Source organism: Dendrobates tinctorius, unplaced genomic scaffold (genome assembly GCF_039654945.1).
Source record: "Dendrobates tinctorius isolate UK_male_01 unplaced genomic scaffold, ASM3965494v1 ptg000387l, whole genome shotgun sequence".
Classification (NCBI taxonomy): domain Eukaryota; kingdom Metazoa; phylum Chordata; class Amphibia; order Anura; family Dendrobatidae; genus Dendrobates; species Dendrobates tinctorius.
The window spans coordinates 1,699,295-1,713,391 of record NW_027362053.1 but is presented as its reverse complement, the minus strand read 5'-3'; the positions used below and the strand labels follow the sequence as shown (position 1 = coordinate 1,713,391).

General features: G+C 47.5%; 1 protein-coding gene across 1 annotated transcript; it reads left to right on the top strand.

The window, feature by feature from the left end:
- The first annotated feature begins 9,383 nt into the window (after window positions 1–9,383).
- LOC141076083 (protein LDOC1-like) lies at window positions 9,384–9,854 on the top strand. The gene has a single exon (XM_073563329.1). The coding sequence runs from the start codon at window positions 9,384–9,386 to the stop codon at window positions 9,852–9,854; it is 471 nt and encodes a 156-aa protein (XP_073419430.1).
- Window positions 9,855–14,097: the final 4,243 nt, after the last annotated feature.

Genomic DNA, 14,097 nt, shown 5'->3' with positions numbered 1-14,097 from the left:
AGGAAGAACAGAGAGAGACAGAAAGAAAGATTAGAGAGAGAAAGAAAGAGGGGAAAGAAAGAAAGAACAGAGTGAAAGAAAGAACAGAGAAAGAGAAAGAAAGAGGGGAAGAAAGAAAGAACAGAGAGAAAGAAAGAACAGAGACAGCGAGAAAGAAAGAACAGAGACAGAAAGAAAGAAAGAACAGAGAGAGAGAGAAAGAAACAGAGAGAGAAAGAAAGATTCTATAAAAATACTAACCAGTACGGTTCACATTGTAGTGCCCACCTGAGCCTCCTGGTGCAGGACATATCATGATCCACTCACATGGCCAACATCCCCGAGTCCAAGGCGATCCCACTGTCCACGCTGTCGGAGGAGGACATGGTGATGATCTGAAGCATTCCCTGAAGTGCCCCCATTCCGTCACAATCTCCTCCCGAAATGGAACGTCACGTGCGAGTTTTCAAGTGCTCCTCGGAGCTCCACCGTGTACTCCTGTGTCCGCAGGAAAAGTAAGCTCCCGGTCGGGGCAGTGGGGCCGACTCTCAAAATCTGGGACGGTTGGGAGGTATGAATGCTCCCCATCATTCACCTTGGACACGCATGGCTCCGCACACCTCATACACACACGGTTCCGCTTTGTATGCCTCGTACACACATGGCTCCGCTTCATACACCTCGCATACACGGCTCCATTCAGTACACACATGGCTCTGCTCTATAAACCTCGTACACACACGGCTCTGCTCCGTACACCTTGTACACACGCGGCCACACTCTGTAAACCTTGTACACATGCGGCTTTGCTCCATACACCTCGTACACACGCAGCTTCACTCCGTACACTTTGTACACACAGGCTCCGCTCCGTACACCTCGTACACACACGCGGCTCTGTTCCATACACCTCGTACACACACGCGGCTCCGCTCCATACACCTCACACACGCGTGGCTCTGCTCCGTACACCTCGCACAGGCGGCCACGATCTGTAAACCTTGTACACATGCGGCTTTGCTCCATACACCTCGTACACACGCGGCTTCGCTCCACTCCATAAACACACAGCTCAGCTCCATACGCTTTGTACCCACAGGGCTCTGCACCGTACACCTCGTACACGCGCAGCTTTGCACACATGCGGCTCTGCTCCATACACCTCGCGCACACACAGGGTTCCGCTCCGTACACCTCGTACACACAGGGCTCCGCTCCGTACACCTCGTACACACACGCTCCACTCCGTACACCTCGTACACACACGGCTCCGCTCTGTACACCTCATACACACACAGCTACATCCACCCTGTAAACCCCTCCTGACCCCACACATACTTCCCTCATTCAGCACGATGACAACCAGCACAGCAGAGTCCTGCATACATCAAGGGCTCACTGTGCGCACAGGACCTGTGATGAAGTCACAGGAGCGGAGGAGACAGGGGTCACATGATCAAGGGCATTCCACCGAGACCCTTGATCATGTGACCCCTGACTCCTCCCCTCTTGTGACCACATCACATGTCCTGTGCGCATAGAGCAGGGATTTATAAGTGAGGGGCTGCAGTGGCCGTTGGTCTGTCTGGGAGTGCGAGGATGGGGTCGATACATGGGGGGGTGTGGCGCTATGGCGGCGGATTATAATGGGTCAACTTACCCTGGGTCGGTGGGCCCCCCACACCGCTGGGCCCTGGGCTACCGCCCAGATTGACCTCATTATAATCCGCCACTGGCAGCAACGCATAAATGTGGTCGGGGAAGTGGGTGGGTGAGCCTGGGGGCTGGTATATGACTGCTACTCTGAGTGAGAGGGGATGGAACACCCTGAAGGTGTGAACCTCAAAGGAAGAATGGCGTCCAATCGGCCTGTATTTATTTATCTGGTTAAAAACAGGAATGTTGTTGGCAGCAAGGAGTGTAGAGTTATCGTGGAGTTAACAGTGATCGTACTGTGGGATATACACATATTCCATGTGTTCTAATCTGGACGTGGATAAGCCGTATGCTCACTATTACTTTTCTGAAAGCTAATTATTGAGAACATCCAGCGGCCTCCTCAGATGATTCATCACCCAATCGTGTCATTGTCTGGCCGATAGGGGCCAGCTGAGAGCTATTCGCTACAAAGATCACAGCGCTTGTTTCTGTATGACTCATGGCTTGTGATCTCTGTGATTATTGCATGGCCAATCCAATCTGTTGGCCATGGAAATGCAGCCTTTCCGTCTTGTGGATACAGATGGTTTTCAATTGCTGATGGCCATCACAGTCCCCCAATACCAGTTGCCCAGTCACCATAACTTCTCTCAGAAAGATGTGCCTGTGCTACAGCAACAAGTCAACACAACACAAAATTCTATATCTGCCAGGGTGCATTACAACAATGACACCTGGATGAGCAAACATGGACAGGGGCGTTACATCTCGATGACTGGGCACTGGGTGACTCAGGTGGCTGTGGGGGCAGTCGGTGAAGGGGCTCCTGCCCAAGTCTTGCAATCCCGAAGGCTTACAGGGCGCTTGGGGATGGAGAAATAAACCACTACACATCATAAGTTGGATAACTAAACTAATAGGCAAGAGGGGTTGAATAAACTACTAAACAGCTATAATTGCAGAAGGAAAGAATTACACACCAAACATGTAGAACTAAACTAATAGACAACGTGGGTTGGAGAACTAAACTACTAAACAGCTTGGTTTGGAGAACTAAACTAGAATACACCAGGGGATGGGGAACTAAATCAGTAGACGCTAAGGTGTCACTAGACACCAAGTCTTGGCATCCCCATAGATTGCAGAACAAACCTCTGTATGTAACAGCTCCTCCACCTCTTCTAGGCCCTCCAACTGCACCTTCAACTGCTGCCTTAATTAAACACACATTAAAACATTGCAGAGAGGATCCCCCCACCTCCTACTGCACAGCCACTGTAATCAGGCAGTGTTTACATTAATATGCCTTGGAGATCGCAGTCATACAGATCAATAGTTGTGGACAGCTATCCATGCTGAGTTTGAGCAATGGCTGTCTACACTAAACTTGGAGCTAGGGAAGGCCATGTGCAAAAACGGTGCAACCTGGTGGCAGCCCTACGCTGGGCCAGCTTTAAACACGTGCCTGAGCATGGCTCGCATCCTCAACCTGATGGTACAGCAATTCCTCCGCCATTGTCCCAGACTGGATGCGCTGCTGCAGAAACCACTGTTATGTGCTGACTTCCACCATTCCACTTCAGTTCACATAGAGATCTTTCCGACTACCGGTTAATCGGTTGATACACGATATGACCACACCATGGAATTAAGCTCTGCACACGTTGCAGCGACTCTGGCAGCAGCGCCGAGACCTGGTGCAGTATGACATTTTTCATAGCCTGGAAAAACGCAGTACGGACGTGGTGCAAATCAGACTTGTGTGGTGGACACAGATGAAGGACCTCTGCACCCTTGTGCTTGTTTTCTTAATGGCTACTACGATGGTTAGCGAGCGGTGACGATGCCATCATCAGCATTGCTATTACTGTCATCTATATGCACTTTAAATAGTCTAGGTGAGGAAGTGATGGTGGTGGTGGTGGTCCCGGGCGGAAGAGGAGGAAGCAGAGGAGGATTCTTTTAGGGTTAACAATATCTATAAGTTCAGGTCTGTCATCTCACAGGCAGTTGCCATGGGAGGACCAAATAGAGAAGGTCCATGAAAAGGACGAGAAGGAAGAGGTGATGAACACACAACAGATAGGAGATGAAGACGATAATGATTCCCTCTATGTTGTCCATGGTGGTTAGGAGGGGATGGAGGAAGAAAGCTTGAGTGTTATCCCACCACCAACACACTGTGAAGCTGGACCTCATGAAAGAGACCGACCCATGAGCACCTTCTTTCAGCACTATCTGCAATGTGATTGTTATTGTTACCCGTATAGTTATGATTCGAAATAGTGCTGCCTACTAGGTTGCCAGGTTGTTCTATCCACAATACAAAAGTTAATTTTGCCAGTTGCTTCCGACCCTGGAAAGGGACGCACCCCTGCTGCAGTATCAAGACATGCATGAAGACAATGGTTTTTCCCAAGAGAGCAGAGAGGCACACAGTTTGCATCTCAGTGATAGCCTCCCAACCACAGAAATGTTCTGTTGTCAATGCAAAAACATTACAAAGGAAAAACAAGGGAGGGGGCGCAGACATAGGGCTTCACCTGGTATAAATCAATGAAAATGAAAGAAGTACTCTGAAGTACTCACCCTTTGTGGGTTGTGTTCAGACACAACCACTCACAACATTTTTTGCAGTTGTATAGCTGCTGCAGAGCTCGTGCAGGTGGAAACGTCCACTAAGAATCACAAGTTGAGGATCAGGAAAAGCACTTCTGAGCAACCGCGCTACTACAGTGACACGAATTCTTCAGAATTCCATATAAATATTTCAAGTTCTTGAGTTGACAACTCTGTACTGTAACCTGAAGAAGAGGTGCGGTTTGTCTCCTCGAAACGCGTAGTTTTTGTAGCACATTTAATAAAGAACTTGAAATATTTATATGGATTTCTGAAGAATTCGTGTCACTGTAGCAGCGCGGTTGCTCAGAAGTGCTTTTCTTGATCCTCAACTTGTGAATGCAAAAACATTAGCAGCCTTGCAACGCTGTAGTCCTATGTTCCAACCCCACCAAGGACAGCATCTGGAAACAGTTTGTATATTCTACACGTGTTTGCGAGGGTTACTCCCAGTAATTATTTTTCTACCCACACTACAAAGACATACAATTAGTAAATTTAGAGTGTGAGTCCAAATGGTGACAGTGCCAGTAATGTCTGTTAGGCTACTTTCACACAAAGCGGAACTCTTGCGGAAATTACTGCGAGAATTCCAGATTCCATTCCGCGGGAAAATCGCATTTTAAATTCCAGCCAAAAAACTAGCATTTTGCAAGCGTAATTAGCTTGCAGAATGCTAGCGTTTTCCAAGCGATCTGGAGCATCGCTTGGAGAACTGATTGACAGGTTGGTCACACTCGTCAAACATAGTGTTTGACGAGTGTGATCAACTTTTTACTACTGATGCTGCCTATGCAGCATCAGTAGTAAAAGATAGGATGTAAAAAATAATAAAAAAAAATAAAAATTATTGTTATTCTTACCTTCCGGCGTCCCGCGCAGCCTTCCCGCCTCTCTCCACGCTCCCAGTAATCCTTTGCGAGAATGACCGCGATGGCGTCCGTTCTCGCGGGATCGGGACGTCTTGCGGTCATTCGTGATGACGTTGCGCTCCGACGTCATCGCGAATGACCGTGAGACGTCGCAATCCCGAGAGAATGGACGCCATCGCGGTCATTCTCGCAAAGGATTACTGGGTCCGGGAGCGTGGAGAGAGGCAGAAAGGCTGCGCGGGACGCTGGAAGGTAAGAATAACAATATTTTTTATTTTCAATTCTATTTTTTACAGGGAGATGGTGCCCAGAGCCCGGAGGACAGTTTCCTCTCCTCCGGACCGTGGGTACCATCCGCCAATGTTCTGCTTACTTTTCGCATGGTGTGCACAGCCACATGCGGAAAGTAAGCAGAATAATGCATTCCTATGGGTGCGGGATCGCCGCGATTCCGCTAAATTAATAAGCATGCTGCGTTTTTTACCGGGAAGCGATTCCGCCGCGGAAAAAACTGCAGCATTAGCACAGCATTGCGGAATCCCATAAGAATACATGGGATGCTTATTTTTTGCGTTTTTGCGGCAAAGTCACGCGTTTAAATCCGCCGCGAAAACGCGAAAAAAATGCTACTTGTGAACTTAGCCTAAATGTCTGTAAAGTGAATGTTGAAATATTTATATATATATAAGTGATAAAACAAACAAATAAACAAAATTTATGCTGATCCACATTCAGGTGGCACAGATATCAGTTTTCATAGATTACTATTGTCAGAAAAATGTAAGCATAGTAACACAGGTAGTTGACTCAAAGAAAGTGGACTGGTGGTATCGGAGGCCTACTGCTATAGGCAACACAAATGAAGGAGACCCAACCAGGAATCTACACATTTGCAAGCATTTATTGGCAGACACCAACAAAGTGACATCAATTTCACCACAGTACAAATAGTCTCATAGGGACCGACAGGTCTTCCACTACACCAACAAAGCAGATGGACATAGTCCAGTCAAAATACGAAAAAAAAATCCTCTACCCTGAACAAATTCCAAGAAAGCATTTTATTGTTTTTTTTGGTAGTATTACATGTAGGGAAAAACATACTAAAAGTTTACCAAGATAGGGTTACCACAAAGGGTCCAAATGTGACGTCAAAGAATATGGCCGCCAAAGCTGTAAAATGTTAAATTCGACTCGCCTTTCAGTGTCTATCATATTCCTTTTACAATTACTACTATTATTATATTTATTATTTAACGATTTATTTAACCATCCCGGTTTTGCAGACCTGTTGCAAGAACTTGAGCAGTTGTATGCTCGGACACTGACTTGTGACTTGAATTCGGTCATCACTTCTACCTGCCTTAGTGAAATTGTCCACCAAAAGAAACGGATTATCCGCTCACTCTCGCACCATTAAACTATGGCTGAATTACCAACAGATGGTTGGAATTGCAAGGGAGCTTATCGAGGCCAATCGTACAGGATCCTGGCTGATGCACCTTCATGCTGTAGCCGAATATTTGCCCATTCTTGCAGCTGCTGGACATGGGAATTATGTGAAGGCCACCTACCTTTACCTCCAGTCTATGACCACTCTGGAAGATGATATGCCATCATTCTTTAAATAGATTTATGAATGGCTTGCATGTTGTAAGGCGGACTGATCAGTACTGGGCAGGCGTGGGTTGCGACCTAGTCATCCAGCAAGCTCTTATGCGCTCCCTAAAAACTGCAGGAGGATTCACCAGAGGAAGTGGAATGTCCGAACATCAGAGGGCCTTGTGGACTCTGTCTGTGCCAGTGTCCTCTTCCTACAGTGATGCAATGCAGGGTTTCACTCGCCAGAGCTTTGTCACCAGTGAACAACACAAGGAGGCAAGAACGTCAAGGACGAGAAGAGATCGTGAAGACCTGGAGAAAATTGCAGATAAACTCGAGACCTTTTCACCTTTCTCTGATGTAGTGTCTCTTCGCAACATTATCACCAGTGTCAATGCAAATAAGGATGTGAATGTCCATAACCTGCTCACCATTGGCAGAGAAATATTGGCAACAATGGAGGGTCAATCACTGTTTTCAGTTAAGTACAAGCGGTCAATGAAAGCCAAGACCCTGGCATCCAGTGAGGCTATTGACGTTGCTAAGGACAAAACAATAGACCCCGCTCTTTTGTTCCAAAGGTTTCTTGTGGTGTCTCAAACTGCTGATCTTTCCCTTGATGAGGTGATGGCCTATGAACTTTCACCATACCCACCATCCCTCTTTGAGGCAAAACATCTGTTACGCAAACCAAACAAAGCACAACTGATGGCTGCTATAAAAGAACAGAGTTCAGATGATGCAGTACTCAAGGATGTACCAGAAGTGGAACATTATGTTCTTGACGGAGGTTCTCTTCTCCATCGACTGAAGTGGTCAGAAGGAAAGACATATTGTTCAATCGCTGAAGACTATGCATCTTTCACACTAAAGCACTATGGTAAGGCTACAATAGTATTTGATGGTTACATTGGAGGACCAAACACTAAGGACATTACCCATCAGTGACGGCGCAAAAAGCGAACAAGTAACAAAGTGAACATTGCTGAAGGAACTAAATTTGTTGGGAAAAAGGAGGACTTCCTTTCGAATGTGGAGAACAAACAGTCTCTTATCAATCTCGTTTCACAGCGCATGAATGACAGAGGTTGCCACGTAATACAATCATAGGGGGATGCAGATGTGGAGATTGTTAAGGCAGCAGTGTCAATGTCATCCAACAGAAGTACTAGTCTCATTGGCGAAGATACAGATCTTTTGGTGTTGTTGCTTCATCACGCGTCAACCAGCAATGGGAACAAGCTTTATTTCTACTCTGATAAAGGGAGTCCTGCAACAGTATACGACATTAAGGTTATGAAGAAGTTCCTGGGAAACCATGTCTGCAGCAGTCTTCTGTTCCTTCATGCATTCACGGGTTGCGATACCACTTCCGCGGTTTTTGGAATCGGAAAAAAACTCGGTCTACAAAAGGTTTTGAAGGGAGGCTCGGTCTTAAATAACTGTGCTAAAATCTTTTCCACACCTAACAAAAACAGAGCTGAGATTGAAGACGCTGGGTGTATATAGTATACATAATGCAGACTCTTCTGGAACCTAAAGCTACAGCTTTGAAATAGGGAAATATTCGTTATTTTTAGTGCGATGGCTGTCATCGTCTTATGACGTCATAGTTAGGACCTTTGTGGTGATCAATTTTTGGAAAACTTTTAATATGTTGTTCCCCACATATAATAGTAATAAAAAAAATCATAAAACGCTTTCTTGGAATTTGTTCCGGGTCAAACCGTATTTCGACTGGACTAACACCCAAGCATGACTGTTCACATTTCCACAAATTAGTGTTAACATCTTCAGCAGCAGCGGCATATAAGCTCCACTAAAGATATTAGAGACTGCAATTACGCGAGAACAATGCAGCACACTAAAAACTACAACATCCACTAACAGAAGCTGTCAGTTGCCTTTGGATAGTACATCATTATATTTGTTCACTAGTGCTTTCAGAAACATTAACACCTACCCCACATACTGTTAGCACCACGCCGGATCTCTGATCTGACACGCAGAGTCTCCGGGGTGTCTCTTCACTCACCTGTGCTGCAGTCAGTTCTTTCCTTCCCCATGTTCTGCATGCTTCCAGCCGGACCTCCAGCCATGTCCTTAGGACATGTGCGCACGTTCCCGCCCTCTTAAAGGGCCAGCGTGTGCACTTGTTATTTCCTCCCCAGCCAATGGCTGTGGGATATTATGTATATATTGCTTCCTCCCCACTGGGGAGGTGCCTGAGCAACCCTCCTGTTTTGCAGTCTATGTTGTGTAAGGTTGCATACCAGTACCTGCTGTGCTCTGGTGCAAATCCTGCCTGCTGCACTCTGGTGCAAATCCTGCCTGCTGCACTCTGGTGCAGACCCTGTCTGCTGCATTCTAATACAAACTATGTCTGCTGCACTCTGGTGCAAACTCTGTCTGCTGCATTCTGATACAAACTCTGCCTGCTTCTCCATCCAGTCTGCCCTCTGGGTCCAGCTGCTGCTTGTCCGTTGGTCTGTCCTGGAGTGGCACGTGGTGTTCATCGGGAGCCAAGTCTAACCTCACCATCAGAGGCTCTAGTGAACAGTCAGGTGCTCGCTTAATCACGCCCCTCCATGCTCTCCACGGTCCGTGGTACAGTGGTTCCACAAACCACGCTTGTGACAGTTTGCTCTGGCCATGCACCCCGCTAGACCTCAGATCCTGCCTGTTCAGACCATGTACCAGGAGCTCTGCCGACAGAAAGATGCGCAGGAAGAGCTGTCCATACAGTTGAAGTCCATAACCACCAAGTTGGAGGCCTTAAACATCTCTCCAGAGTTCCTGCATGTGGAAGCAGCTGTGTCTTCTCCAGAGACTTCTCAGACAGTTTGCTTACTTCGAGATCCAGGTCCCCTACTCGCAGCTCCACCTTGCTTTGACGGCAATCCGAAGCTCTGCTGCGGGTTCATCAATCAGTGCCGGCTACATTTTCAACTTCGTCTGTACCACTTCTTGTTGGACCGAGCAAAGGTGGCATTCCTTATTTCGCACCTTGTAGGCGGGGCACTGGCGTGGTTGAACCCATTATGGGAAAGAGAGGACCTCATCCTCTCCAATTTGCCTGCATTCTTGGAAGCTTCTCATAAAGTATTGGATGAACTCATGTGAACCACCTTTGCAGCTTCCGCTCTTCTCCTTTTACGTCAGTCCAATTCATCTGTGGGGCAATATGTGAAACGCTTTCACACTCTGGCGTCCGAACTCGGATGGAATAACGAAACTTTGGTGGCAACATTCTGGGAGGGGCTTTCTGGAGACATTAAGGATGAGCTAGCCGGTTGAGACCTACCTGTCATGCTACCGCAGTGCAGTATAGCGCAACCTGCACCAGGGGGTGCTGGTGAGGGAAGAGAGATTGCACACACAGCGTAGCAACACTGACCAGACAAGCCGAGTCAGAAACAGCCAGGATCAGAAGTACCAGAGGTCACAGCAGTACACTTCGTCAGAAACAAGCCGGGGGGTCAGCAACTGTCGAAAGCGGATAAGACAAAAGACAAAAGCAGGTCTGAATGCAAGCCAAGTCAAAACCAGGGAGTCAACAAACTTACAGGGAAACACTGAGTCAGGACAGACAGCGGGAATAAACAGACACGGGGCAAGTCAGGGACCACAGCAGGACTAATCAGGATATACCAGAGTCAGATACACACGCCGAAGGCAGAACTATAGCTGACACCGCCTGCAGGATGCAACGGAGCTAAATAGCAAACCTGAGACCAGACTGAGGCTGAGAAAAGTCAACCCCTGAGATGACCAGACCGGGAACATGGAAAGACAGGACTAAAAACCCGGTCTGGATCACTGCCAACTACCTTTAACGACCTGACCTCCCTCGCCATCTGTATAGACCTTTGCTTCCGTGAGCGTGCCTGTGAGGTGGCACGTCTAAGAGAACCACGGCACCTGGCTCCGTCTTTTCAAAGGCCGCTTGTTCCTTTGCCCTCCCTTGTCGAGGACTCACCTGAACCCATGCAGATCGACCACCTTGCCCTTGCTAGACAGCGACTGAGGGATTGACACGCTAAATGCCAGTGCATGTATTGTGGTGACATAAGTCACTCCATTTGAATCTGTCCGGTGAAGCTGGGTCAGTAGGAGAAGCCTCCCTAGACAGAAAAGACATCTCTCTACCCCTGACCCTTACTGTGGCCAAGACAACCGGTGAATCCCAGATTATTTAGTCAGCGTATTTGGATTCCGGAGCAACCAGAAATTTTATCCTCCAGGCTGTAGTGGATCGGTTCCAAATCCCAGTTCATCCGTTCAAGTATCTCCTGGCAATAACATCTCTTCGGGAGTCAGTTCGTCTGGCTACTGAGCCGCTTGAGGTCCATATTGAGATGCTTCATACTGAGAGGATAGTCTTCTATGTTCTTTCCCACGTGTCTCACGCCTTTCTCTTAGGCCTACCATGGCTACAACAGCACAAACCTGTGTTGGACTGCAGAACTGGACTGAAGTGTTTGACTCTAATATGTTCGGCTAAGGCCCCGTCTTGTCCAGCATCGCTGCCCGGTTTGCCATCTGCCTATTGGTCCTTGCCAATGTATTTGACAAGAAGGAAGCAGAGACTTTGCCACCCCACAGGCCGTATGACTGTCCTATCAACTTGATTCCTGGATCTACACCCCCCTAGAGGCCGAATTTACCCTCTGTCCACAGCTGAGGTTCAAGCTATGTCAGACTACATTCAGGAGAATTTAGCTAGGGGGTTCATTTAGAAGTCATCCTCTCCTGCTGGAGCCAGGTTTTTCTTCATTAAAAAGAAGGACGGATCACTCCGACCCTGTAAAGACTATCGGAGTCTCAACCACATCACGGTGAAAAAAAAATACTCTATCCCTGAGTTGTTTGACCGATTAAGAGGTGCCAGGATCTACACCAAATTAGACTTAAGAGGCGTCTACAATCTAATCCGCATTCGCCATGGAGACGAATGGAAGACAGCTTTCAACACCAGGGACAGACATTATGAATACCGAGTGATGCTCTTCGGTCTCAGTAATGCATCGGCAGTTTTTCAAGAGTTCGTCAATGATATCTTCTGGAACCTGCTTTATTTCTGCGTTGTTGTGTATCTGGACGATGTTCTGATATTTTCCCCGAATCTGGCCTCCCACAGACGAGCAATTCAGCAAGTTCTTCAGCGTTTTAGGCTATGTGCACATGTTGCGGATTCTGCTGCGGATCTGCAGCATTTTAGGCTCTGCGTGTCTGCAGCAGATTTAGCTGCGTTGTACAGTACCATTGTTTTCAATGGTAAAACAAAAAAGGCTGTGCACATACTGCGGATTTTTCCGCGCGGATTTGCTGTGGGTTCAAATCCGCAGCATGTCAATTCTTTGTGCGGAATCCGCAGCGGTTTCACACCTTCTCCATTGTAGAGGTGTGAAACCACAGGGCTAAACCGCAGGCTAATCCGCAGGTCTTTTGACCTATGGATTTACCTGCGGATTTTTCCTAATCCGCACTGAAAAATCGGCAGCTCCTTCAACTACGTGTGCACATAGCCTTAGGGAGGATCGACTCTGCGCCAAGTATGAGAAATGCGTTTTCGAACAGTCCTCCCTTCCCTTCTTGGGCTACATTATCTCAGATACCGGACTCAGGATGGATCCTGAGAAAGTCTCTTCCATCCTTAAATGGCCTCTACCTGTGGGAGTCAAAGCAATACAGCGATTCCTTGGCTTTGCTAACTATTATCGACAATTCATTCCTCACTTCTCCACTCTGACCGCTCCCATCTCTACTATGACCCAAAAGGGAGCCGATCCAAAGAACTGGTCCTCCGAAGCTGAAGAGGACTTCTGCTCTCTTAAACGGTCCTTCTCCACCGCTCCCATTCTGCATCGTCCAGACATGAACAAACATTTCTTCTTACAGGTGGACGCATCCTCATTAAGGGCTGGAGAAATCCTCCTCGGGTTGCCGCATGTCCTGCGATTTCTTCTCTAAGGCCTTCTCCACACCAGAGCATAACTACTCCATCAGGGACCAGGAGTTATTCGCCATTAAGATGGCTTTGGAGGAATGGTGATACCTGCTGGAGGGCACAGTCTATCCAGTGGTCATCTACGCAGCCCAGAAGAACCTGGCGTATCTCCAGTCCGCCCAGAGATTTAATCCATGCCAAGCTAGGTGGTGTTTGTTTTTGCCCGCTTTAACTTTCTTTTACATTTCAGGTCTGGTGACAGGAAAGTCAGAGCTGATGCCCTCTCTTGCTCATTTCTGTCCGGGGACCAAAAGGAGGATCCTCAATTTATCATCGAATTGTCTAAGATGGTTACTGTCGCTCCAGTCAGACTGTCGCGAATTCGCCCAGGCAAGACCCTTGTGGCAGAAACGAAGAAGGAGCGAGTTTTGTCATGGGGCACTTGACCAAGTCGGCTGGTCACATGGGACAAAGGAAGACACTACAATTGATTTGTTGCCACTACTGGTGGCCATCCATGAAGAGGGAGATCTATGCTTACGTGGTTGCCTATCCGATTTGTGCCGCAATAAAGGCCCCAGACGACTTCCTACTGGTTCTCTCCTGCTGCTACCCATACCATCTAGTCCATGGCAGCACATAGCAATGACTTCATTACAGACTTGCCAGTATCCGAGTGTTGCACAGTCATCTGGGTAGTCGTGGATCGGTTCTCCAAAATGGCATGGCTGACAGCTTCATTAAACATATTTTCCACCTGCACGGAATTCCTCTTCACATAGTGTCTGATTGAGGTTAACAGTTCACTTCTAGATTCTGGCAAGCTCTCTGTAAACATTTGGATATCGTCTTCGATTTCTCCTTGGCCTATCACCTTGCATTCAATGCATAGGCAAACAGTATGAGAGTACCAACTTCCTAATAAGGGGAACATTGCTTTCAAGTGGCTCTCCGGTACGACTCTTCAAAGGGTTATTGGGGTGCGTCCAAATTTGGGGCAGGTGTTACATCACTGCATAGGCAAACAGTATGGGAGGACCAACTTCCTAATAATGGGAACATTGTTTTCAGGTGGCCTTCCTGTACATCTGTTCAATGGTTTATTGTGGTGCGTCCAAATTTGGGGCAGGCGTTGCATTCACTGCATAGGCAAACAGTATAGGAGAACCAACTTCCTAATAATGGGAACATTGCTTTGAGGTGGCCATCCTGTACGGGTCTTCAAAGGGGTATTGGGGCGCATCTAAATTTGGTTCAGGGTAGGCCTTGCATTTAGTGCATAGGCAAACAGTACGGGATTACCAACTTCCTAACAATGGGAACATTGCCTTCAGGTGGCCCTCCTGTATGGCTCTTCAAAGGGATATTGGGGTGCGTCTAAATTTGGTGCAGGGCAGGCCTTGCATTCAATGCTTA